General features: G+C 52.2%; 1 protein-coding gene and 1 long non-coding RNA gene across 6 annotated transcripts in view; one reads left to right on the top strand and one right to left on the bottom strand.

The window, feature by feature from the left end:
- CCDC88C (coiled-coil domain containing 88C) overlaps positions 1–26,451 on the bottom strand; it is a 147,082-nt gene that overhangs the window by 32,506 nt on the left and 88,125 nt on the right. For all 5 annotated transcript variants that reach the window (XR_010122022.1, XM_055288402.2, XM_055288405.1 and 2 more), the window contains 10 exons: positions 23,013–23,159; positions 21,887–22,031; positions 17,944–18,128; positions 12,507–12,644; positions 9,925–10,995; positions 6,711–6,838; positions 5,206–5,347; positions 3,903–4,091; positions 2,627–2,788; positions 266–543 (listed from right to left, as the gene is read on the bottom strand). Coding sequence is in view for 4 of the 5 variants with exons in the window: in XM_055288402.2 (XP_055144377.1) it covers positions 266–543; positions 2,627–2,788; positions 3,903–4,091; positions 5,206–5,347; positions 6,711–6,838; positions 9,925–10,995; positions 12,507–12,644; positions 17,944–18,128; positions 21,887–22,031; positions 23,013–23,159 (2,585 nt within the window). In the remaining variant the exon portion in view is untranslated. The remainder of the gene's footprint in view (positions 1–265; positions 544–2,626; positions 2,789–3,902; positions 4,092–5,205; positions 5,348–6,710; positions 6,839–9,924; positions 10,996–12,506; positions 12,645–17,943; positions 18,129–21,886; positions 22,032–23,012; positions 23,160–26,451) is intronic.
- On the top strand, positions 7,691–9,661 carry LOC134737293 (uncharacterized). Its single transcript, XR_010122037.1, has 2 exons — positions 7,691–8,035; positions 8,159–9,661. It is a non-coding gene; the product is annotated as an uncharacterized lncRNA (long non-coding RNA).

The raw sequence follows: 26,451 nt of genomic DNA, 5'->3' as shown, positions 1-26,451 counted from the left end.
CACTCATCTCCCCCAGGCCCCGCCTTTCCCCCAGGTCCCACCCATCTCCCCCAGACCCTGCCTCTCCTCCAGGCTCCACCCCTCTCCCCAGGCCCCACCTCTCCTCCAGGCTTCATCACTCTCCCCCAGGTCCCACCCATCTCCTCCAGGCTCCACCCATTTCCCCAGGCCCTGCCTCTACCCCAGGCCCCACCTTTCCCCCTGGGCCCAGCCTCTCCTCTGGACTCTACCCCTCCCCAGACCCCCTTCCTTCCCCAGGCCCCACCTCTCCCCGAGCTCCTTGTGCTCCAGCTCCAGGTTCCGATGCAGTGTCTTCAGGCAGCTGTGCTGGCGGATGAGGGCCTCGTACTCGGCCGATTGCCGCTCGTGCAGCGTGCCCAGGTGCTCGTGGTCCTGCAGCAGGGCCTCGTAGGCCGCTGTAAGCTGCTCCTGCTGCCTCTGCAGGCTTTCGTTCTCCGTCTCCTTGGCCGTGTGGTGGTTCTGCAGCAGCGTGTACTGCGCGGTGAGCGCCGCGCTCTGGGAGCTCAGCGTGGAGTTCTCCACCTGCCGAGATGGAGAAGCGCGGCGTGGCGCAGGCCCCACAGTCAGCGAGGAGGGCTGGGGAGCAGGTCAAATGCTGGAGCAGACACGAAAATAGCCGGGACCCTCAGGGCAGAAGACCCAGAGGGTACCCAGGACGGCTGTTCCAGAACTTAAGGAACTGCTGTGGGAAGGGGACTAAACCGCATAGACGGACACTCAGAGGGGTGCTTCAGTCCTGAGCCGCTCGCCACAGATGTGAGCTGCTGGGGCAGATGATGTCCTTTCCCTGGATAACTCCCTTGTGTGCTGTGCCCTCTTTGGCTATTTTTTAAAAACCTCTTTTCAGCTGACTGTGGTGGCTCAGGCTTGTAATCCCAGGACTTCAGGAAGCAGAAGCAGGAGGATCACTTGAGCCAAATAATTCAAGACCAGCCTGAGCAACATAGTGAGACCCCATCTCTACAAAAAAAAAGTATTTTTAACTTAGCTGGGCATGGTGCTGTATGCCTGTAGTCCCAGCTACTTGGGAGGCTGAGGCAGGACGATTGCTTGAGCCCAGGAGTTGGAGGTTATAGTGAGCTATGATTACAGCACTGCACTCCAGCCTAGGCGACAGAGTGAAACCCTGTCTCTTACAATGAAAACAAAACCTATTTTCTAGAACAAGTAGACAGAATATCTGTAAATAAGGATATAGAATACCTGAACAATACTGTCAACCTACTTAACATAATTGATATTTGTATACCTCTCCATCCAACAACATCCAAAATCATCAGAAAACTGAAGAGGAAGGAATACTTCCCAAATCATTTTATGACGCCAGAATTACCCTGATATTAAAACCAGATTAAGACTGTAAGAAAAATTCAAAATAGTAAGTCAATATACTATTTTCTTGTTACCAGAACAAATTCCAATTTCTTTGCCAAACAGTTTCCTGTTGATTGTCCTTGCCCCATAAGTTACATATTTTCAAACTTTTCTCAGAAACTGCAATAAGTTTCTGTGGTGTGGTGGCTCACGCCTGTAATCCCAGCACTTTGGGAGGTGAGATGGGTGGACCATTTGAGGTCAGGAGCTCAGGACCAGCCTGGCTAACTTAGTGAAATCCCATTTCTACTAAAGATACAAAAATTAGCCAAGGCACAAGAATCACTTGAACCTGGGAGGTGGAGCTTGCAGTGAGCCGAGATCTCACCACTGCACTCCAGCCTGGGTGACAGAGTGAGACTCCACCTCGAAACAAACAAACAAACAAAAACTGCAATAAATAATTTATTTTCCCACAGTCTACAAGCGATAAATGAAAACAAGCATCTGAAGTGGCACACGACCTAGTTGTGCTTGATGCTCTCAACAGTCTGGGAGCCACTTCATATCCTACACTTCCCTCTTAGAAATGAAAAATTCACATTAGCTTAAAAAGAAAGAGTTCTGGCCAGGCGCGGTGGCTCACGCTTGTAATCCCAGCACTTTGGGAGGCCGAGGCGGGCAGATCACGAGGTCAGGAGATCGAGACCACGGTGAAACCCCGTCTCTACTAAAAATACAAAGAAAAATTAGCCAGGTGTGGTGGTGGGCGCCTGTAGTCCCAGCTACTCAGAGAGGCTGAGGCAGGAGAATGGCGTGAACCCGGGAGGCGGAGCTTGCAGTGAGCCGAGATCGCGCCACTGCACTCCAGCCTGGGTGACAGAGCAAGACTCCATCTCAAAAAAAAGAAAGAGTTCTGCCAGGTTCTACAGTAAAGAAACCTGGTTAACTTTGTTAAACCAAGCTTAATCCTGAAACCTCTTTTCCAAGTCAGTCCTTATAACACCTCAAGGAAAAGACTGGAAAACATGGACAAGAATGCAAGTAAAAGGAGAGAAATGAAATGAAAATGGCCCATGCAGCCATTTTCTCAATCACTGAAAATGGCTTAAAAACTGTCACCCCCTTCACTGATCACTGTTTACAGCGGGTCTATTAACAAAATCCCAAACTGCTTTGTGCTTTGATCTGCTGCTTTTGAGGAGTCCTAATGCCCCCAGTTGGTCCCCAGGCGCCACAGATAAACATCCCCCCGGGCTTGTGGACCACTGGCGCTGGGAGCCCCGCTCACCTGCAGCTTGGCGGTCTGGGTCTGCAGCGTGGTGTTGTGCTCCTGCAGGAAGGCGCTCTGTTTCTGCAGTGTCAAGATCTGGCTGCTGAAGGTCACGTTCTGGGTCTCCAGGTGCTGCAGCTGTTCCTTGAGCAGCTGCTTCTCAGCCTGCAGAGCTGCGTTCTAGAAGATCGGGAGGCATGAGCGAATCAAACTCCAACTGGGTAAATGCTAACTGGCCACAGGTACTTGGGTTGTAATGAACCCTCAAAAGTTGATGTTTTGGGAGCCAAAGCGAGGGGTCCGCTGGATGAGGGCAGTATATTTTCTCTCTTTGAAAAAGATAATCAGCAGGATTTTTTTAAAAGGCTACACATCATGGGAACACTGCCTGAGACCTGCGTATTTAAGTGGGAGGTGAATGCATGCTGGAGTTAAAGCTGTTTCCTTTGTCTCTTTAATGCTTTCCTTTGTTTTCTGTTGAACACCCTAAGAGTGCATTTCTGTGAGCTAGTTCCATCTCCCATTGACTCCAACCCTGAGTATCTTACAGGACAGGGAGTCAAAGCCTTAGGCTACAGCCTTACTCAGAGGTGACAGCAAGTAGAATAAGGCACTTCACATTACATGAGACTAATAAAGACCATGTTAAAGTTTGCCACCAACTGGGCTGAGGGCCAGGACCTGTAGTTTTTTACTATCCCTTATTAGCATGGGGCTTTGGGTCAAGTCTCTGAAATTCTGTTTTAGCTTTATAATCAATCAAATAATGAAAATCACCACTCTGAACTTCATAAAGTCATTGTTGAAAATCAAAGTCAGAGGTACGGACGTGCATTAGTAGACTTTTTCTAGAAAGGGCCAGATAGGAAATACTTTTGGGTTTGCCAGCCATGGGGTTTCCATTTCGACCTAAAGAATCACTGGCACTGTAGGGGAAGCAGCCCCAGACAACCTGTAAACAATGGGCATGACTGTCTGCTAATAAAACTTTATTTACAAAAGCAGGTGGGGGCTGGAGTTTGCCAATCCTTGGTACTGGGCACTGAAAGACACAACACTACAGGAAGAGGCTGAATTGCCACGAAGACTGTGTGTGCCCCTGATGTGAGAATCACTGAAGGGACCTCAAATGAAGAGGGGCCCACGGGACCTGCAACTCAAGACGTGTCCAACTAGATAGATCTGGCTAAATCTCTTGTGTTCTTTACAGCAATGACAAGTCATCAATAGGACTACTGATAAGGCAGTCTCTCTCTCTGTCCCCGATGGACCATGCCCAGGCCAGCCCACTCACATTCCGCTCCAGCTCGATGGCCCGGTCCTTCACTCGGAGAAGCTCCATGGTGGCTTCCTTGTGGCCGGGCCCCCAGGCCTCCTTCCCCTGGTGACTGGCGGCTGTCTTCCCCGCAGAGTGCTTGAAAGAGTTCTGCAAATGCTGCCCCTCTCCTTGGTTCTGCCTGAGGGTCTCACACTCCTTCTTCAGCTACAATGAGCAAGGAGGCTTTAGGCGGAAGCAGCCTGGCCTGGAGCCCCGAGTAAGTGGCTGAGGGCAGCCTGCACCACACCCTCCACACTCCCCATACTCCCGCCCTGGTGCATGTAAGCCGCGTGTAAGCCGGACGCGCTTCTTTGAGGGGAAGGTACCAACCCTCTGCCCTATATTTTCCCTTCCCTTCCGGAGAGGACAGGGAGGTGGGGGCCTGCAACCCGTTCCTGCCTCAGTCCCTGCTTTAGCTATGTGGCCTCCTGCTTTCCTGAGCCTCAGTTATCCACTCTCTCAAACAGAGGTGAGGCTGAGGATACAGGAGGTGAACAGGGGCGAGGTCTCAAAGCCCCTGCTGGCACTGGAGCAGCTTCATCCAGATTCCTATTCAGTCCTGCAGCCAAGAAGCATGGCACGTGTTCAAAACTGAGGCTGGAAGACTGCGTGTGTGGAAGGGGGGAGTGTGCACACCTGATCACCTGTGAGTGTGTGCACATTGAGAGCACGTGTAGGGTGTGTACACCTGTGTGTGAGGAGCATGTGTCTGTGTGTGGAGTGTGCACACATGGTGGGCACATGGATAATACATGTGTGTAGAGAGCATGCATGTACATGTGTAAGGAGTGTGTGCATATGTATGTGGAGAGTATGTGTGGAGAACACACATCTATATGCGTGTGGAAAGTGTGTTCACACACGTGGCACATACGTGTGCATGCATGCACCCAGAAGTAGACATGTGCATGTCCTCACGAGTCCCCATGCACCCATCTGTCTCATTGGAGGGCGCCCGTGAGACTCTGCAGGCGTTGCTCGGTGCCCAACGTGCAGTTTCACGGAGGGCTCTCAGGGGTGTTCCCATATCTTGCCTGGTGGACTTGGTGCTGCTCTAGGCCACTGCCCGCCTCCCCGCAGTCCGGTGGCTCTTACTCTGGTTCTGTTTGGCCCAGTGTGTGTGATTCTGAGGGTGGCTCCCTCAGTCCCTCTGTGGTGCATCTACACCTGCCCTAGAAAATGAGTATCCAGGCCGCCCCACTGCTATACAGGCGAGGGGCTGGAAAGGGTGAGGCTGAGAATGGGCAGCTGGGCCCCACAGTGCAACCTCCACACTCACCATCTGCAGCTCACTCTCTAACTGGCGATTTAGGCTCGCTTTCTCTTCCATCTGTGCTTCTAAGAGCACAATCTTTTCTTCTTTCATGGCCAGTGTTGTTTTTAATGCTGATTCATTTCTGCCCTCCAAAATCTTGTATTTTCTGGAAAACACAAAGATACAATAGTATCGCTTATCTACTTCCTCTCCACAAGTTCCCAGTGTCCTCGCTGCCAACACATCACTCCTTCCATTAGGCTGGGTTAGGGAGCTGCAGCTTTTGATTCAGAAGAACTCACGAGCCAAGACTCATCTTCCCAGAGCCCTTTGGGGGTTCCCTGGGTAGAAACACCTGTGACACCTTCAAAGGCAACACCACGGCTGCAGTTTGACAGTCACTGTCTGAAGAAGTAATTATTATTGCCATTTTACCAAAGGGGAAACTGAGTCTCAGAAAGGTTAAGAAATTTGCCCAAGGTCACAGTGCTAGGTTAAGTGGTAAGTCTAAGGCCTTTCCACCAGAGGACTCCTACTATAAGGCATGTGGATCTCCTCGGTTACAAGTCCAGGAAAAGTCCAAGATGTTCGATTTCCCAAAAAAACAAGATCAGGCCGAGCACAGTGGCTCATGCCTGTAATCCCAGCACTTTGGGAGGCCAAGGCGGGAGGATCACTTGAGGTCAGGCGTTCGAGACCATTCTGGCCAACATGGTGAAACCCCGTCTCTACTAAAAAAATACAAAAATTAGCTGGGCATGGTGGCACATGTCTGTAATCTCAGCTACTCAGGAGGCTGAGGCGTAAGAATCACTTAAAACCAGGAGGCAGAGGTTGCACTGAGCCGGGATCGTACCACTGCACTCCTGCCTGGGTGACAGAGTGACACTTCATCTCAAAACAACAACAAAACCCAATATGATTTAAGCAAGCATTGCAGGGAAAAACTGTAATAGTCTAATTTTTTAAAAAAATTAAGAAGCGTGGCTGGGAGCCGTGGCTCACACCTGTAATCCCAGCATTTTGGGAGGCTGAGGTGCGCAGATCACTTTGAGCTCAGGAGTTCAAGACCAGCCTGGCTAATATGGCAAAACCCCCTCTCTACGAAAAATACAAAGATTAGCCAGGTGTGGCGGTGCATGCCTGTGGTCCCAGCTAGGTATTGGTCTCCAGCTGGGGCTGGAGGATCACTTGAACCCGGGAGGTGGACATGGAGGTAAGCCGGGATCATAACACTACACTCCAGCCTGGGCGACAGAGCCAGACCTTGTCTCAAAAAAAAAAAAAAAAAAAAAAAAAAAAAGAAGCTTTTTCATCAGACAAAATCTCCTTCCACACCTATCTGAGAACCTCAAGGAACAAGAGCTGGAACAGAAACAACCAAGGAACTTTGGGCTCAAGGAACTGCGTGAGGTCAGAGCCCTTGGCAGTAGAGAGTTCATGGAGGTCTCAGGGGAGGGTAAGGAGCCTGCAGACTGAACAGCGGAGGAAGTGCTCCCACGATGGGGAGAGGGAGAGGAGGCCCTCACGTGTCACTGCCGCTGTCGTCCTCCTGCAGCAGCAGCTCCCTGTTGAGGCCGACCTTCTCCAGTTCCTGGCTCAGCTTGTCCAGCTCACTGCTGAGCTGCTGGCTCTTCAGCTTCTCGAGCACCAGGTCCTGGAATGATGGGGAGAGAGTACGAGATAGGAGCTCAGCAAAAGACGCAGGGAGGCCAGGCGCCAGCCCTGCCCGGGTGTGAGCAACTGTCCTCCCAGGCCACGGCTGCCTCCATGTGGAGCGAGGGGACTCTGAACCCCAGGGATGCTCTTCCCGAGGAAAGCCAATGAATGCACTCGTCCAGCCCACCTGGTGCTGCAAACAACCAGATCAGGTGGCAACATGTCAGGATGGATCTAATATGCCACTTCTCTAAGTCATGTATTTGAAATGCCACTTATGTTGACCTTTAAGTAGTGCGTTTGATTTCTAATAATATGGCTGTCTTTTCAACAGAGCAACAAGTAATTAAAGGCCCCTTGTAGATACTTTGAAACAGAAAATGTGTAAAGAGGGGAAAGATTTTATTTTAAACCCTGGATCTGGTTTACTTTTCATTTTTTAGAGACAGCACCTTGCTCTGTTGCCTAGGCTAGAGTGCAGTAGTGTGATCACAGCTCACTGCAGCCTTGAACTCCTGACTCAAGTGATCCTCCCCCCTCAGCCTCCTCAGTAGCTGGAATTACAGGTGTGTACCAGCACACCTGGCTAATTTTTAAGTTTTTTGTAGAGATGAGGTCTTGCTATATTTCCGGGTTGGTCTTGAACTCCTGGCCTCAAGCAATCTTTCTACCTTGGTCTTCCAAAGTGCTGGGATTACAGGCGTGAGCCACTGCACCCGGCCTTGGTCTACTTTTCAAAACGTGGGTGTTGAATGCATGTCGGTGGTTCACTTCCTCCACCCCAGTTTACGTCAGCATCTCTTTGTAGCTCTCTAGGTAGTGACCGTTTTCTGCCTGGTGTCACAGTCATTTGCATGCATGCTTAACCCTAACCGAATCCTCAGACCTGAAGGGCAGTGTGACAGAGACAGTGATGCTTACCACTTGCTCCCCGAAATTTCCCAGCCACCCTGTATCAGCTGAAGCCAGGTCACCAGCTCTGGCAAAGGGGCTGAGGTGGGAGTGATGTGGGTGACTTCCTGGCTGGAGCACAGAAGAGCCTATGTGTGACATTCAGCTGCCCTTTCACCTGCCATGGCAACCGCCCAAGCCTGGTGTTGAGACAGTGGAGCCATGAGATCAAAACAGCCTGGACTGCTGGGTCAAGCAGAGGACGAACTCCCTGAAGGGTCCCCTGGACTCCGGTGAGCAAGAGGTAAGCCTTGCCTGTGATGAGCTGCAGAGATGCTGGGGTTGGCTATCGTAGCACAGCCTAACTAACCTATGCTAACAAGCCGGGGCTCTGCCTGCGTTCATATTTTGGATCTCTCCCCTACAGCACACGGAATTGTCTGCATGGATGGTCAGTCATCTTTTTCCAGTGTGGAGACTGCTCAGTGTTCACCAAACCCATTTCCTTCTCTTGTGTGGCATGTGGCACCCTGTGGTTGGGTGTGGCTGTGCTGCTGAGCCCCACCCATGCAGCGTGATCTTCCTCACTCTCTCTCTTCCTCCTCTACCCACCACACACTGAGGAACCAGAAGAGGACTCCACTGGGGGTGCCCAAGCCTCAAGATGGCAGAAGCCAGGCGCCTGAACTGGGCCTTAAGTGCAGTGACTCCAGCGCCTGGCTTCTCCCATGTGGGCAGGGCCCCCACGCTAGACCCTACACAAGTGAGATAAACGGTGCTGGGCCACTCAGCTGCTGAAGCCATTTCCCAGAGCAGCCATCTACTCACCCCAGCATACTAAACAAATGCCCAGGTGGCCCACACAACACTTACCAGGGTAAGGACAACATAGAATTCTGGAGGATTTTATATCCCTCAAGAGACTAACACGTTCACACTCTTTGACCCTGTAATTCCATTTCTGAGAATATACCCTAAAAAATAGTTTGATTCGTGAAGGTCTATGTGTACAAGGATGTCTAGTATTATTTAAAATAGTGGAAAATAGGATTCTAGGAAAAAGGTAATAAAATTTTAAAAATAAAAAAAAACTTCAGGAAAGGATTCTAGGAAAAAAATAAAATTTAAAAAATAATAAGTAATAATAAAATAGTGGAAAACACTAAAACAATCTAAACATCTAAAAAATAATTACAGTAAACCTATAGGATTAAATATCTTAGCCAGGTGCAGTGGCCCATGCCTGTAATCCCAGCACTCTGGGAGGCTGAGGTGGATGGATCCCCTGAGGTCAAGAGTTCAAGACCAGCCTGGCCAAGATGGCAAAACCCTGTCTCTACTAAAAATACAAAAATTAGCCAGGCGTGGTGGTGCATGTCTGTAATCCCAGTACTCAGGACGCTGAGGAAGGAGAATCACTTGAACCCAGGAGGTGGAGACTGCAGTGAGCTGGGATCGCACCACTGCACTCCAGCCTGGGTGACAAAACGAGATTCTGCCTCAAAAATAAGTAAGGGTTGGGCGCGGTGACTCATGCCTGTAATCCCAGCACTTTGGGAGGCCGAGGCGGGTGGGCCACCTGAGGTCAGGTGTTCGAGACCAGCCTGGCCAACATGGTGAAAACCCGTCTCTACTAAAAATACAAAAAGATTAGAAGGGTGTGGTAGCATGCATCTGTAGTCCCAGCTACGTGGGATGCTGAGGCACGAGAATCGCTTGAATCCGGGAGGCAGAGGTTGCAGTGAGCCAAGATCACGTGACAACACTCCAGCCTGGGTGACAGTGAGATTCCGTCTCAAAAATAAATAATAAATAAAACAAATAAATATCTTACAGCCATTGGGAAGTTGTGGCTTTGAAATCTAAAATAACAAAAACCACAACATAATAAATAAAAACCGCAACAGCTCACCTGTGTGTAAGTATGGCATCAAGCATGTGTCTGTCTGTATACATGAGGGAAAATGATGAAACGAAACAACCCAAACTATGAGGAACGTTATCTCTGGGTCGTAAGATTGTAATACGTGGTATTTACTGGGTTCTTAGACCTTTAGGTATTGCTGTTTAGAATTAGATAAAGCATTTAAGGAGGACACAGAGTCTTACTTCTCTCCTGAAACCATGCACCACAGAACCCACCACCACCACCACCTGCCAATCCCCTTACAGGGGCCGCCTGTGTCCGCTCACCTCCCTCAGAGTCGTCAGTGTCCTTGCATGCACGGTGACTTGCTTGGTGAGGTCCCGGTTGTCCTTCTCCAGCTCCTTCAGCTTGCCGGCCGCGTCCCTGCAGCGGGCCAGCTCCTTGTCCAGCGCGCGGCTCTCCTTCTCGACGGCGGACAGTTTGGCAGTGCTATCGTCCAAGACCGCGTCCTTGAGCTCCACCTGCTGCCACAGCCGCTTGGTCTCCTTCTCCAGCAGCTTCTTATCCTTCTCGAGCTGGGCCACCTCCTGCTCCAGGGCCTTCCTGTCCTTCTCGGCCTCCTCCAGCTGTGCATTGGCCAGCCGGAGGGCCTCCAGGTCCCGCCGCAGAGCCTGGCGCTCAGCCTCCAGCTCGCCCAGCTCACTCTCCAGGGTCTGCGTCTTGTGGCTGCTGTTCTCCAGGCTCTGCTGCAGCCGGCGGTTCTCAGCGCTCACGCTCTGGTAGCTGAGCTCCAGGCGCTCTGACTTCTTGCCCAGCACCTTGAGCAGTTCCACGTTCTTCCTCAGCTCTTCCTTCTCACGCTCCAGCTGCTGGTTCTCCCTCTCCATCTGTGCCAGCTTGGTGCTAGTGAAGCGCATGGTCTCCACTAGCCTGCGCAGCTCCAGGTTCTCTGCGTCCAGCTGCTTGTTGTCACGCTCCAAGCCCTCAAGCTGCAGGGACACGTTCTGCAAGGTGTCCAGAGACTTCCTCAGTGTCCGGTTCTCCAGCTGCAGGCCCTGGCTCTCATGCTCCAGGGCCTCGACTTTCTCGGTAGCCGTCTCCAGGGAGGTCACCTTCCTGGCCAGCCTCCCGTTCTCCTCCTGGAGTCGCTGCAGCTCCCTCTCCAGCTTCTCCGCCTGCTCCCCCTTCTCCTTGGCCTGCTCCAAGTCCCTGTGCAGCTGCCGCTTCTCAAACTCCAACTGGCTGAGCTTGCCATTGGCCTCCGTCACTGTCTGATGGAGGGCTTTGTTCTCCTTCTCCACGTCTTTCATGCGGGCCTCACTGCTGACCTGCGATCTCTCCCGCAGCGACCACACGGCTCGGTTGAGGTGGTCCTTTTCCTGCTCAAGGTCCTTGATCTACGGGAAAACACAACAGGCACAACCCAGGCTGCTGCAGGAACCTATTTCAGTGACGTGGGCTCACACTGGGGATGGGAGAGAGAAGGCCTTCAACAGCTGTCCTACCTGTGCTCAGACGCTGCCTGTGTGTTCCCCAGAGGCCTGACAGACATGGGTGAGTGGGCACGGACACCGCCACTTAGATGGCTCAAGTCAGAATACACTCAGAGCAGCCAGGATTTTAAAATGTAAATTACATCTCTCTCCCTCACTTAAGTTTCAGCCGTTTGTCTTGGTCTCTGGTGGCCAGGCCCTGCCCACCTCTGCAGCCTCTGCTTACACCACTCTCCACCTCCTGCTCACTGCTCCTAGCCCAGCTGACTGTGAACACTTTGCACATGCTGATCCCTCTGCCTGGAGTACTTTCCTCTGGCTATCTGCCTCACTTGCTCTTTCTCATACTTGGGGTCAGCTCCCCAAAAGATCCTGGCATGATGATTCTAAGGTGGCCGTGTATCCCAGTATTCTCTCCCTCAGCACCCTATTCTCTCAGTAGCATCCTCCTGAGATCATCTTGCCTGTCACCTGGAAGTGTGCCTTCCTGGCTAGGAGCAACATCTGGGCAGGGCCCTGTCAGTCTGTTTACCATGCGCCATTCCAACCATCTTCTCCAGGCTTTTTATTCCTCTACTACAGACACCAAAAAGCTAAAATACTTGGGGCTGGGGATGGTGGCTCATGCCTGTAATCCCAACACCTTGAGAAGCTAAGACGGGAGGATCACTTGAGCCCAGGAGTACGAGACCAGCCTGGGCAACATTTCGAGATTCCATCTCTATTAAATTAAACAAAACAAAACAAAAACAAAAAACTAAAATACTTGGTACCCTGGCGTTCTTTGCAGGCAGAGGTAGTTACACGTTAGTTCCGGCCAACGTGACGTCTACGGAGCATCCTTGGGAGGGTTTCCCTGTGCCGCTAAGCCCTCCACCTTTCTCCTGCTTGTACCTTAGGGATGTGCAGCAGCCACTGCTAAGGCTGGTGGAGCTGTAGGCAAGAGGCCTGGTTCCTGATGGCATCCCTGAGCCACTACATCAGCCCTGGACTGCCTGCCCTGGGGCTGCCTGTAGTGTGAGGCAAGTAAAACCACACGGGTTTGCCAGGGTTCTCAGCTGGTGCACTACGAACATTTGCAGATGGAGTGTTCCTGCCCTGCGCACTGAAGAATGTGTAGCAGCATCCTTGGCCTCCACCCACTCCATGCCAGGAGCACCACCCCCTCTCTTCCCCTGGGTCACAACAATCAAAAATGTCTTGAGACATTGCCAAATGTCCCTTGGGAGGCAAAATTCACCCCACCTTTTCCCACTGCCAGTTGGGAAATTGAGAATTGCTGATTTAAGCTGTGGCTAAGCTAGGTAATGGATAATCCATGCATGCACAATACTGTAACAGGAATGGCTGTAATCCTGGCTCTCCATCTTGCAGGCAGGGGTTCTGGGAGAGGCGTTAGTGGTGGAGGCACCTACCTGCCTGGCTTTGTCAGCCTTCAGGGTCTCCATGTCACTCTGCAGCTGTTCCTTCTCTCTGATCAGCTCCTCACTGAGGGTCTCCAGGTCTTGGTTGCTCTGCTTTTCTCTCTCCAGCTGGGTTTGTAACTTTTCAATCTGCAGAACCAAAAGACCCAGCCCAGTGCAGACGTTAGTCCTACGAAGTGAACCATGATTTAAAACAAAACAGAAACCGCCCCCACAGAATGCACTAGTGGGTCTTTTCTCAAGGGAAGACCTCCTGGCATCATTCTGTAGCAACCTCCCCACACCACAGCTGTCACTCTTAAGACAGAAAGTCACCAGGCAGCAACCCATCACCATCCCCCCAGCATCCCTCTGCCCCATCCTTGCTGCCATGTGCTCCACTGCCTGGGGCCACCACCGCTGGGTGCCCTGGGGGGTTTCACTTGCACCCATCTTCCTGTCCTCCCGGACTTCCTGCCTCAGCTGGTGATGTCACCTGGCTGCTCAAGTGGCCCTCTGTTGTATCTCTTCCTCTTTCACCTCCATGGAAATTTGTCACCAAGTCCTGTCCTTCCTACCCCTTCCACACTTCCACCATCTCCATCACAGGCCAGGCCACGCCACATTTTGTCTGGCCTTGACGGCCACCCAGTGATCTCCTTGACATCAAGGTCTTATGCCAGAACCCACCTGTTCCCCGCCTTCCTAAACATGAACTACCTAAACAGAGGTCCTCATGCTCCCTGTTGCACAAGTGCCCGACTTGCTGAAATGCAGATTCTGACTCAACTTTTTTTTTTTTGAGACGGATGTTTGCTCTTGTCACCCAGGATGCAGTACAATGGCATGATCTCTCAGCTCACTGCAACCTCCGCCTCCCTGATTCAAGCAATTTTCCTGCCTCAGCCTCCTGAGTAACTAGGACTACAGGAGCCCGCCACCACGCCCAGCTAATTTTTATATTTTTAGTAGAGACAGGGTTTCACCGTGTTGGCCAGGCTGGTCTCAAACTCCTGACTTCAGGTGATCCGCCTGCCTCAGCCTCCCAAAGTGCTGGGGTTACAGGTGTGAGCTACCGCGCCCGGCCAACCCTTGCATTTCTGATTGCTGCTGCTTCTGGTCTAAAGGTGTGATTTCCTGGGTCCTACCTACCCCTGCTGGACCCCTCATCTTTCTCGTTCTGTGGTTCTTTGTCCATCCCCGAAGAACACCCTTGCCCCTGACGAACCTGCTGGGCTGAGACACGGGATGGCTGCAGACTTTCTGGCCCCCAGAGGGTTTCCTGTCCTCCCTGCAGCTGCTGGCTTGGGCAACAGTCTCATGTGGTGCAGCATCAGGTTTTCCCGGGAGTTGTGGGGCCAGGACCCTGCCCCTCAGCCCCCAGGCTGCATGTCTTCACATGAGCTGCTCCTGCCTCTCATGACAGGCCCCCAAAGGGCTGCCCCTCTTCCTCTAAAAATAAGGATTCTTTTTCCTTCTTGACTCAAAGAATGAACTCTTATGACCTCAATACAAAGCTACAGACACAGAGGAGGGAGGGGGCTTTTTTAGGACCCACGGAGGTGCCTTGAGTTAGAGAGAAAGATGTTTGAACTTTAGGGAACTATGGTTTCCAGAGGTCCCAGACCAAAGCAAGCATGCAGCCTGGGCTGCATTCGGGGTGAGGTGAAGAGCCAGGTTGGCACTAGGGGCCCTCTGTGGGACTCAGCAGGGCCAGCGGGCTTGCTTACTGACTAGGAAATGCCAGCTGGATGGCTGAGGTTGGAGAGGGAAATTCAGGATGAGCTGAGCTGGCTGAGGGTTGCCAGGCCTGAAGCACAGCCCACCTCCTGCTGCTGCTGAAGGGTTCACCTGTCAATCGCTGGCGGGGACCCCTTCCATGGGGCCAATAAAACAGTCAGTGAGACATGGACAGAGGGTGAAGGGAGAACCACCCTGCCGGGTCGGGCCAGATTCCAGCCAGGCTCAGGGCAGGCCATAGACAAGACGGAGGAGAGAGCCCCAGGCTTCAGACACAGGACAGCACTGCCTGAAAACAGCGGCCCCTCCCTTCCGGCGCCCTCGAGACCAGGGAGTGTGTGCCAAGACAGGGCCTCCCTAGGGCCACGGCAGGAGAGGCTGGCGTCGGGCCAAGGAGGAAGTGGGTAGGGCCTGAGAGATCAGCATAAGGAGTTGTGATGGGTGGGCGGTGCCCCCGCCAGGTCCCGTTTGTACAGAGGAGGGGCCACAGCAGACAGAACAGGGCAGAGAGATGCCTGGGCACCACCCCGGTGACCTGCCAGGAGGGGACCCAAAATATCACTAGGCCAGTGAGATAATACTGCAGGCCTTCTGAGGCAGCATCGTGAGGATCTGCAGAGCTGGAGGTTCTCATCTTCTTAAAGGGCAATTATTTTTATCATGGCCAAGGTTGGGCTGCCACTTATGAAGACATTTCCTGTGCTAGGCCCACATGAATCCAAGAAACCAAAACACTGAGCCAGCCATGGTGGCTCACACCTGTGATCCTAGCACTTTGGGAGGCTGAGGCAGAAGGACTGCTTGAGCCCAGGAGTTTGAGACCAGCCTGGGCAACATAAAGAGACCCCAGTTCCAAAAAAAAAAAAAATTAGCTGGGCGCGGTAGTATGTGCCTGTGGTCCCAGCTATGTGGGAGGCTGATGTGGGAGGATTACTTGAGCTCTGGAGGTCGAGGCTGCAGTGAGCCATGGTCACACCACCGCGCTCCTGCCTGGATGACAGAGCGAGACCCCGTCTCAAAAAACTGAGTCACTTTCCCATGCTGCCCTGCACCGGAAGACGTGGCATGAGACGGGGGTGTCTTCTGTTGTCCTACAAAGAGAGGAAAAACCACCTGGCAGCTCAAATGCTGCAAGGCACACAAAGTTCAAAGGGACAAGAGGGAGGAGCCACGTAGGAGAGGTCCCATGAGGGAACTCAAGGGACCAGTTCCTAGGAGTGGGGGACCTGTTCCCAGCCTCAGAGATGATGAACCTGCAGAGTGGCTGGGTGCGGTGGCTCACATTGGGAGGCTGAGGTGGGCAGATCACCTGAGGTCAGGAGACCAGCCTGGCCAACATGGCAAAACCTCATCTCCACTAAAAACACAAAAATTAGCTGGGCATGGTGGCACATGCCTGTAATCCCAGCTACTTGGGAGGCCGAGACAGGAGCATCGCTTGAACCCAGGAGGTGGAGATAGCAAGGAAGCTGAGATTGCACCACTGTACCCCAGCCTGGACAACAGAGTGAGACTCCGTCCAAAAAAAAGAACCTGCAGAGCCAGGGGACCCAGGTCTCCCGCCACAGTGATGCCTCAGTAAGTGGCACTGCCAGGACTCACAGCTGGATGGCTGAGGTTGGAGAGGGAAATTCGGGATGAGCTGAGCTGGCTGAGGGTTGCCTGTCCTGCACGGCAGTCAGCCCGCAAGAACACTCTGGCCTCCTCCCTCGACTAGAATCTGACAGCTGGTGCATTCAGAGCCCACAATACACCAATGCCTCCACAGTGTGAGGCAGGTGGATGACAGGTCCTCTGACCTGGAATGAGCAAGCCCTGTCGGCAATCCCTAGTCTCTCAATGGCCGGTTCCTGCACCTGAGATGGAATCTGCCATGGGACAGGGATCCTCTTAACTGCAGAACGAGACTGGCTTGCAAATCCTCATGTGTTCATCCAGATGTATGGCTTCTACTGTGCTCCCAGGAAGACCCAACAGCTGTCATTAAAACAGAACACAGTTCAGCTATCTCTTCTTCCCTATCCCATAAAGCCAGAGGAGGGAGAAAGCACTGATCTGCTTGTTTTACCACAGCAAGACCCTAAGGTGTTCCATCAGTGGCCTTACACATACATACCCAGGCTCTGCGGCCCCAAGGACGGTGATTATCACTGTAGTCAACAACTCAGCATCTGGTATTCGGTACCTTACTGGTTCTTCTCCCTGGGTCCCTACTGTATGCTTTATAACAGTGCACTGCTCTCTTTTTACTGAGCGCTTACTATGTGCCGAATCCATCACACACACTACCTCCTCTAATCCCCACTACAGCTAGCATAAGAAATGTGTGTCTGAGGCCGGGCATGGTGGCTCACGCCTGTAATCCCAGCACTTTGGGAGGCCGAGGCGGGTGGGCCACCTGAGGTCAGGAGTTCGAGACCAGCCTGGCCAACATGGTGAAACCCTGTCTCTACTAAAAATACAAAATTAGCTGGGCATGGTGGTGGGTGCCTGTAATCCCAGCTGCTCGGGAGGCTGAGGCAGGAGAATCGCTTGAAGCTGGGAGTTGGAGTTGCAGTGAGCCGAGATTGTGCCGTTGCACTCCAGCCTGGGCAACAAGAACAAAATTCAGTCTCAAAAAAAAAAAAAAAAAAAAAAGGAAAGAAATGCATGTTTGGTTGCTGCTAAACTTCCTGGCACAAGTTTCAAAAACCCTTGGAATCTCCAAAGGGATAGGGGCCTTTCTTGCATGCTAAGATGAATGAGGACTGGGGGCTGCTGGAGAGCCACAGGATGGGGGCTGGTTGCCAAGGGAACCAACCATGTTATTAGAGAGTTGAAACTTACAGGCCTCCCCTACCTCCAGGGAGGAGACAGGGGCTGGAGGTTGAGCTAATCAAATGGCACATGATGTAATCAATCATGCCTATATAATGAAACCTCCATAAAAACCCAAAAGGACTCGGTCAAAAAGTGTCCAAGTTGGTGAACATGTGGAGGTGCTGGAGGGGCACCCACAGAGGGCAGGGTAGCATGGCACCACTCCCTGCACCCACCACCCTGTGCATCTGTTCCGCCTGTGCCTTGTATACTTCGTCATAAACAAGGAATACTAAGCCATCTAGGCAATAGCGGAGCCCACGAAGGGGGCGGTGGGAACCTCTGATCTACAGTCAGCCGGTCAGAAGCACAGGTGACAATCCGGACTTGGATTGGCACCTGAAGTAGGAGGCAGTCTGGTGGGACTGAGCCCTCAGGCTGCTGGGTCTGTAGTGTCAGAATTGAGTTAAATTGTAGGATACCCAGCTGGTGTCCCCCAAGAACTTGAGAATTGCTTGATATGGGGAAAACCCCACACCCCTGGTACAAGCAGTGAGGTACTGGGAGCAGTGGCATGGAAGAGAACAAGGGAGTTTTCTTTTTACAGGAAGGCACCCCATCAACCCCATTTCACAGATGAAGACAACAAAGCACAAGAAAGTCACATGTCCGGGTCATCCTCTAAAGGCAGCAGAGCAGGGACAGGGCCACACTCCCTCTGGCTCTCCCCAGTCCTCACTCCCGTTCCTATTATAATCAGTGGTGACTGCACCTGGATTCTGCCCACTGCCTGACACCTGCATGCTCTACCTGGCCGCCTGCTTGTCCGTGCTCCAGACAAGCACTGGGGAGGATGGGAGGGTGCCCGAGGGCTCTGTGCCTCCCCGCTGACCTAAGGAGGCCAAGATACCTTCTTGCTGAGCTGGTGGTTCTCCTTCTCCAGCTCCCCGCACTTGAGGCCGCTCTCCTCCAGCACCAGGGACGCATCCCGCAGCCCCTGGATGGTGCTCTGGAGGCTCTGGTTCTCCTTCTCCAGCTTCAGGATGCGGCTGGACGCACATTCGTTCAGCTCAAACACAAACGACTTCCTGGAGGCTGAAGACAAAGTCCAGTCAGAGCCCAGTGTTCTGTGGGCCTCTGCTTCCACTCTCTGCCCCAAGCTCTGAGACGGTCATCAGTCCCAGAGTCCAGGGTCTAAGGGGCTGGGGAGGAGCTCCCACAGGTCAGCTGGGGACCCTCCCTCCTGCCCCTCCACTTCCAGTGCCTGAGGGTTCCTCTGCAGGCTTTGCTGGGGTCTGTCAGGGCAGCAATCCAGGTCTCAAGAAGGTGGCAGGTTACAGTCCAGGAGCCAAAGCAAGGGCTGTGTCACTTACGGGAACCATTTGGCTATCAGGCTGCTATCCTAACTGTCCAATCAAGGATTTTAAGATGCTAATAGAGATGGCACATAGGTGACGTTTTCCATACCCCCCAGAGCATAGTGGACATCGCGGCTGCTCAGCAGGTAGGGGCACGTAACTGACCACTCCCGTTGGCCACGGGTGGTAGAAAGCTACACTGGAACACGTGCCGGGCACTTGTCAGCCTGGATGAGACGCTATGCAGAGATTTCTTTCTGTGACTTCACAATTATGTTGAAGAAAACTGTGATAGTATATGCAAATTACTTTTAAAATTCTAAGTGAGATGAAAAATAAGCTAAAAATACTAAAAGGCAGACTATCTACTCTGCTTTTAAACAGCTCAGATGCAAATGGAGAAGGGAACAGTCTTGAGTCACGCATGGGAGTTCCTGGCCCCCTCCTGCCACAAGCAGGTGCATGATTTTAGGTAAGTCATGGGGTTGTTCCGGGAAGGGGGAAAAAAAAAGGTATGCAAAAGCCCTCTTAGGAAGGGAGCCAGGTTCTTCCACCCCTCATTTACCCAACTCAGTGCCACATCCTCATCTCTTGGGGCCTTTCCACACTGTTGCTAACATGGCTATTCCTCCCCCTACCTCTTCACCCCAGGGGCTGTGGGTACAGGGGGGTGATGGCTTTCACAGCAAACACATAAATCTGCAAATGTGTGTGTTCAGATCCCCCAGGTGATCATAAAGACTGAACAGCGTCTCATTTCCCTCTGAGTCTTCATCCTCTACCAAGGATAACGACACGGACCACCCAACAGGCCAGAACGCCCTAAAGACCCAAACCAACAACAGGTGAGAAGTGGAGGGGACAGTGTGTCCCTGGCCCCAGCCCAGTGCTGACACACACATAAACACACACGCACTCCACATACAAGGATGGTTGGAGGGCTCCGTCCCAACTAAGCTGTAAATGAAACTAACCTAACTTCAACACCAAGCCTCAAATAAGACTCCGTTATTTCAAAACCTGTGTTCATCTGGACAGTGCCTCTGCAGAATTCATAGGGGGGACCCATTTTTAAAATTACAGAAAAATATATTTAAAAGGTACCATTTTAGCCATTTCAAAGTGTTTGGATCTGTGGCATTAGGTACAGCACACTTTTCTGCAACCATCACCACCATCCCTTTTCACGTTCCCTACCTGACCACAGAGAATAATTTTTAAGGTTCTATGAGTTAAACAATGGAATCGATGTTTCATTTCCTCTTCCATTAAAGTCAGTGGCTTGAAGACTATTAAAATGACACAGTGGTTTACTACTAAAACGCCAGTGTTTCTCTTTTTTTTTTTTTTTTTTTTGAGACGGAGTCTCGCTCTGTCGCCCAGGCTGGAGTGCAGTGGTGCAATCTCGGCTCACTGCAAGCTCCGCCTCCCGGGTTCACGCCATTCTCCTGCCTCAGCCTCCCGAGTAGCTGGGACTACAGGCGCCCGCCACTACGCCCGGCTAATTTTTTTGTATTTTTAGTAGAAACGGGGTTTCACGGTAGTCTTGATCTCCTGACCTCGTGATCCGCCCGCCTCGGCCTCCCAAAGTGCTGGGATTACAAGCGTGAGCCACCGCGCCCGGTCTTCTTTTTTTTGAGACAGAGTCTCACTCTCTCACCCAGGCTGGAGTGCAGTGGTGTGATCTTGGCTCACTGTAACCTCCACCTCTCAGGTTCAAGCGATTCTCCTGCCTCAGCCTCCTGAGTAGCTAGGATTACAGGTGCGCACCATCACGCCTGGCTAATTTTTTTACTTTTAGTGGGGGGGGGGGGTGTTTCTCCATGTTGGCCAGGCTGGTCTCGAACTCCTGACCTCAAGTGATCTGCCCACCTTAATTTCTCAAAGTGCTGGGATTACAGGCATGAGCCACTGTTGCCCGGCCCAGTGTTTCTTTACTAGTGCAAATCTCGTCAGCACCCCGCAGCAACCAGAGTAACTGGGTATGTCTTAGTAAGAGAGACAAGAAGGGCCGCCCTGTACGGAACACACCAAGGGCCAGAGCCGGGGTTCATGCTCCACTGTTTTCTCTCACTCATCCTCACAGTCATCTTGCGAGGCAGGTTCATTACCCCTATTTTGCAGGTAAGGAAACTAAAGTTTTAAGAGGTTAAGTACTTGCCCTAGGTCACCCAGCTAACCAGTGGAGGAGCCAAGGCTTTATGCCAGGTCTTTCTGGCTCTCGAAGCCACTGCCCCATACACTCAGGCTTTGCTTGCACGATGCCATCATTCTAGCAAACACTAGAATGATGTCAGCTCCTAGCTAGGCACTAGGAGTTGACAACACTAAGAATAAATCACGGTATTAACTTTAAAGAGCTCACACATTATACAAAATGGTCTAAATCGGTGCGGCCTTCTCACCAGCCACTATGGTCTCTAACAAATATTTAGTTGATGGGAGACCATCCTAGCTGCTTGTACCACCTCTCTTCTCCACCAGGGGGCGCCCCCAACTTGGACTTCCAGGGGCAAGGGATTTGGGGGATCCCCCTTGTGCAGCCCTCAGGCCCTAGAGCTACACACAGATATCAAAGCACAGACAGCTAACTTCTCACACAGATTCACAGAGAAACTGGTTTTAGGTTCGGAACTGATAGGAACCCCAAATACAAGAAATATTCACCTATTTCCAATAACCTTTCCAGAATGCTTAGATGTCTATCAGAATTTTTTAAAGCCACCCCCTAAACAAGCCAAAAGCCCCATCACACCCTGGGAAGTCTAAGTAACTATGAACTTGCACTATCACGTGCACGGGAACGGTGAGCGTGTGCTATTTTCAAACACAGGAACTGGCTCATTGTTTGCCGGGGCTGAGGCTTCCTGCGCAGGGGGCTGAGTGCAGCCCCGCCCACACTTCCCATGACCGACACCTCCTCTCGGGGCGCAGGGCAGTGGGCAGCAGAGCAAGCCCAGGAGGGAGAGGGAAAGGGAGAGGCCCGGCAGAGGCACTGAGAACCTGGGTCTCAGAGGCAGCAGCCACTTAGCACCCTCCCCACCCAGGAGGCAGAAAACAGGCTGCCTCCATCTTGCCCAATTATGCAAATGAATGGAGGAAATGACGCCCTGGGTACATTTATAGCAGGGATTCGTGGCCACTGGTGATGGCTTCTGCCATCCAGGGCTTTCAGCCATCCACAGATGGCCTAAGAGAGCCTCTGGGTGTCAGTGCACTATAATCTGGAAGCTCCTGGGAATGTCCATATGGGAATTGGGAAACCTGGCAACACTTAATTTCTGTTTTGCGTCCTGACATCAAGGCTGCCAGACCCCTCATGTCTTCCCTGGGGAGAACTGTAATGAAACAGTTCCAAGTGGAGCTTGAAGGAAATCATGTTTGCCTGGGATGAATGGATGGGCTAACACGGCAGATTCAGAGCCCAGGACTCAGCTCCCTGGAGGCAGCAGCGGCCACGGCCAGGCTGGCTCTCCGGCATCAGGCGCTACCTACCATCTGACAAGTCTGCATTCTTGGACAGCTGCTCCAGCTCCCAGCCAAGGTGGGCAGATTCGTTCATGCTCTGCTTCTGTGCAATCTCAAGGACCATGTTTTCTTCCAGCAGCTCCTCAATTCGTTTCTTATCTGTGTCCCGGTCCTAGGGCAAGCAAGAAGAGGCAAGAAATGAGGCTGCACAGCTGGGGATCCCTCTGCACAAGCCCCAGCCCCTGTACAGCTACCGTCATGTGCTGTGGATGAAGACGTACTGGCTCACTTCCAAATAAACAGAGCTGCATAGAAACATCCCAACACAGGGCCCTGCTATGAGAGGTGAAGCCACTCAAAGGTACCCTGACCTGGCTACCTAGGTTATGAAGAGAGACCCGAGGTCCCTAACGGAATGCTGTCTGAACAAAGTGACATATTGCACAGGGCTTTAAAGCAAGTGTGCAGTGATGGGCAGCTTCGTGGCTCTAGCGAAGCCCTAACAGGCCTCTAAGGCTGTTAAGAGGCTAACAAATCACAGCTCACCCCCACCATCAACACCAGCAAAGACTCTTCTTGCAAAAGACACACACATACACTCATTCCTACAGAAAAGCAATACAGAAGTGCTGTTTGTGGGTGTTAAGTGGCACCCACTCAGGTCTGCTGATTTTAGCAAGCTACTCCCCACAGTCAACAAGTCATTGCAGGTAGCGGTGGCAGCAGCAGCGGCAGTAGCAGCAACAAACTCAGTAGCTAAACTATCAGAGAAGGGCACAGCATAAACCTGAACCTGCCCCAATCAGTTTTTTTTTTTTTTTTTTTTTTTTTTTTTTCTGAGACAGGGTCTTGCTCTGTCACCCAGGCTGGAATGCAATGGTGTGATCACGACTCATGGCAGCCTCAACCTCCCAGGCTCAAGCAACCCTCCCGCCTCAGTCTCTCCCAAGTAGATGGGACTACAGGCTCACACCACCATGCCCAATTATTTAGTTTTTGTAGAGATGGGGTCTTGCTAGGTTGCCAGGGGTGGAACTCCTGGGCTCAAGGGATCCTCCCACCTTAGCCTCCCAAAGTCCTGGGATTACAGGCATGAGCCACTGTTCCCGAGCCCCATCTGTTTTCAGTGCAGTAACAGCACAGCCCGCAGTACCAGTTCCAGGTCGTGAAGCTTGGATTTCAGCTGCAGGTTCTCCTTTTCCAGCTCATGGACTTTATCGCCCCGGGCCCGAGCAGCAGTCAGCTGTTCCTCCAGCATGGCCTTGGTTTCAATTAAAATGATATTATCTTCTCTCAGCTCCTGGTTAGCAAAAACATACATGAGAACCATCAGATAAAGGCACCTGGGTCGTTAGGATGGAATTCTAAAACCAAAACTCTTTCAGGCATCTGGACCCAAGCAAACAATCTAGAGGGAAGTCCGAGGCAGGGAGTTTTTCCTCCACTTCTTTTTTTTTTTTTGAGACGGAATCTCACTCTGTCACCCAGGCTGGGGTGCAGTGGTGCAATCTCAGCTCACTGCAACCTCCACCTCCTGGGTTCAGCAATTCTCCTGCCTTAGCCTCCCAAGCAGCTGCGATTACAGGCGCCTGCTACCGCGCCCAGCTAATTTTGTATCTTTAGTAGAGATGAGGTTTCACCATGTTGTCCAGGCTGGTCTCGAATTCCTGATCTCAGGTGATCCACCTGCCTTGGCCTCCTAAAATGCTGGGATTACAGGCGTAAGCCACTGTGCCCAGCCCATCTTCACCCTTTTTAATCGGGCAAGGACAATGGACTTTCTCTAAGAAAAAAAAATCCATGAATCAAGATAGGCTGGGAATAGTGCCAAGGCTTTGACGTGCCTAATCTCATCTGGACGGACAAGGGGACCCTGAGCCCATTTCCTTAACAAGGAAGGAATGGGGTCGAGAGTCAATCCTGGGTTCCAGTCTGAGTCTAGTAGACCTCTTAATTCAACATTCATTCTACAGATGTGGGGCCTAGAAAAAAGCAGCTATTCAGATAAACTTTCATTCAATACACTGCTCCTATCTGAGTATCTTACAAACGCTCTTAGATAACAAAAGTTCTGGCAGTTTCCTGGAAATGGGGGTCTTTAAGACAGTAAAGTTTCAGCACAGCAAACCACACAAATGTGAGCTCCACAAACGTATACAGTTGAGGGGTCCGCTGGATCTATTTTTGACACAGGCAGTGATGTGCACAAGGGAAGAAGTCGGTCCGGGGCACACATCTCCACTGTTCCTTTGCTAAGGGCTTTCTTGGTTTCTCTTCTCCTGGGCCCTTCCAAGCACTGCTCGGTATCTGGTGAGGAACTGAGCTTCCCCCAAATGCCTTCGCAGGTTACCAACAGCACACGCCAGGAACCTGTACGCTTCTTTCGGTGGGCAGAGCTGTCTGAGGTTTGTCCCACTCACGAATCACACTGGGAACCAGGCTGGGAGTTTCTGCTTATCCACCATGTGCTCATCTTCCTATGTGGGCCAGAATCCAAGATTCCTGGTGGAGGGGAAGCCACACACTTTCTAGCCAGAGGACGCAGCTTTGATCAAAGCCTGGCAGGCGGTGAGGGGCTTGGGCATTAAGTCTCTGGATTCACCTGCGTGCCCTCTCTCTGCCTGTCCCCAGCACAGACCACATCTACTATGTAGCTGGCCCTGCCCCAGGCAATCCATGTCCTACCTTACTCACAGTGGCCCTCAGAGGGAGGCAGGGACAGTCCCTTCCTGCAGATGAAAGACCAACTCAGAAAAAATAATGAGCTCAAAGCCACAAACCTAGTGAGGTACAAAGCTGGGGCTGGACAGGCTGCAGACCCCGTGCTCTCCTCACTGCCCTCAGCTCCTTGAAGCCCACCCTCGAGGGGCTTGTGTGGGTGAGAGGCCCCTATTGTACTAACGACACAAGCCAGAGCACAATGACCGGCTTCAAAGCAGAAAGAAGGCCCGGCCTTTTCTCTCTGGCTACTGCCCCCACTGTTCCAACCAGCATTCCAGCAGGGTCCACCGCCAGCACTCCCCAGCATCACTACCCTCAGGCCCTGAGCAACCACCGCACAGGCTGCCCACTGCTTCACCCTCACAACCAACTCCTATTCAGCCTTCAAGACCCAGCCGGAGTTGTCCCCTAGGAGAAGTGCTTGAGAATTCACTGTGTCCCACCCAAGTCAGGCTTCTGGGCTCCTAGTGTTCCCTGGGTCTGCTCTGAGGCCACAGCAGGCCGGCCTGTTCCTCCCCCAGACCAGGAACCCCAGGCAGGACTGTTGTGCTCTTGCTCTTGTGAGCCTCGCATAAGTGTTCAATAACACTAGTTGGCCAAATCATGCCACAAGGAGGAATCAAAGGCGGCATGTGAGGTGGACCTTAAAGAACTCAGAGACTTCCCGGAACAAATGGAGATGGCCAGGAGTGGGAGATGGCATGGAACAGGAGATTTCTAACTGCTACTCAAACATGCCATGGTTTTCTGGCCATTTCAACCTCCACTATATATAAGGTAACAGAAACATCTCGAGTGCCCTGCACACCGCACCACCACCTCTGAAATGAGAAGCCAGATCCAGAAGCTGCGCCCAAGCTCCCAAAGCCAGCCCAGAGTTCGCTCGGGCACCCGGTGAGGAGGAGTGGGAAGCCCAATTCCACACCTCTGGGTAGCTGTCCAAGGCCAGAACGCCCCACCATGGCCCTGACCACAAGTGACCTAGGACGCTATTTAAAGGCCCGACCCAGCCCAGCAAACAGCTGACGGGACCAGACTCATGAAGTCACAGGCCAGGCCTGAGGGCTGGTCCAGGAGGCTCAAGAGCTCACTTCTAATCTGCCACTGCGACTTGGGGCAGTGATTAGGCACGGGAGCTAACGGGCCCCGATTCCCGTTACATACATTCTCAACATGGATTCCTCCTTTACAGGCCAGGCCTGAAGGCAGGGTGATGCAGAGCTTGGATGATGCATGTGAAACACTCCATGTGCAGCGCCTGAGACCTACAAACTCGCCAGCGGCCATCGCCACCAACTCACACCGACAGAGCACCCCCAGCACTGCCCACGGAGCACCTATCATGTTAACAGCAAAGACTGGCTTCTAGGGTGCCTCCTGACCCCTGAGGAGCACACAGCACCAGAGAGGGTGCGGAATCAAACAAACAGGCAGTCTTCCGCCAGGGAGCTCGGTAGCAACCACGATGCTATACGGTTCCCTAAGGGGGCCACAGCAGGAGGGCAGCCCAGGGCATCCTCAGTCGGGAGGATCTGGGTCAGCTGACTCAGGCCAGGCAGACCTCCTACCCACCCAGGAAACATCACCCCCGCTCTGAACTCTACCTGCTCATCCAGCTTCATGGACATCCCTTGAACTTCACCAAAGACCTGCCTGTTTTTAAACTTCACCCGCTTTGAGAAGCATGGGGGACTTAAACCTTAAACCAAACGTCAGGTCTGTCCTGTTCAACGTCTTAAGTGTGCTGAACCTCATTACAACTCCTCAGCAGTTATTAAGGAACAAGGAAGACACAAAGTCCCAGGTGGGAACAGAAGACTTCCCTGAGTTCAAGGTGTCCTTAGTAAGTGCCCTGAATCTTGACATTCCCT

This window comes from Symphalangus syndactylus, chromosome 8, assembly GCF_028878055.3.
Source record: "Symphalangus syndactylus isolate Jambi chromosome 8, NHGRI_mSymSyn1-v2.1_pri, whole genome shotgun sequence".
Taxonomy (NCBI): Eukaryota; Metazoa; Chordata; class Mammalia; order Primates; family Hylobatidae; genus Symphalangus; species Symphalangus syndactylus.
This window is presented reverse-complemented; position numbering and strand designations above follow the sequence as displayed.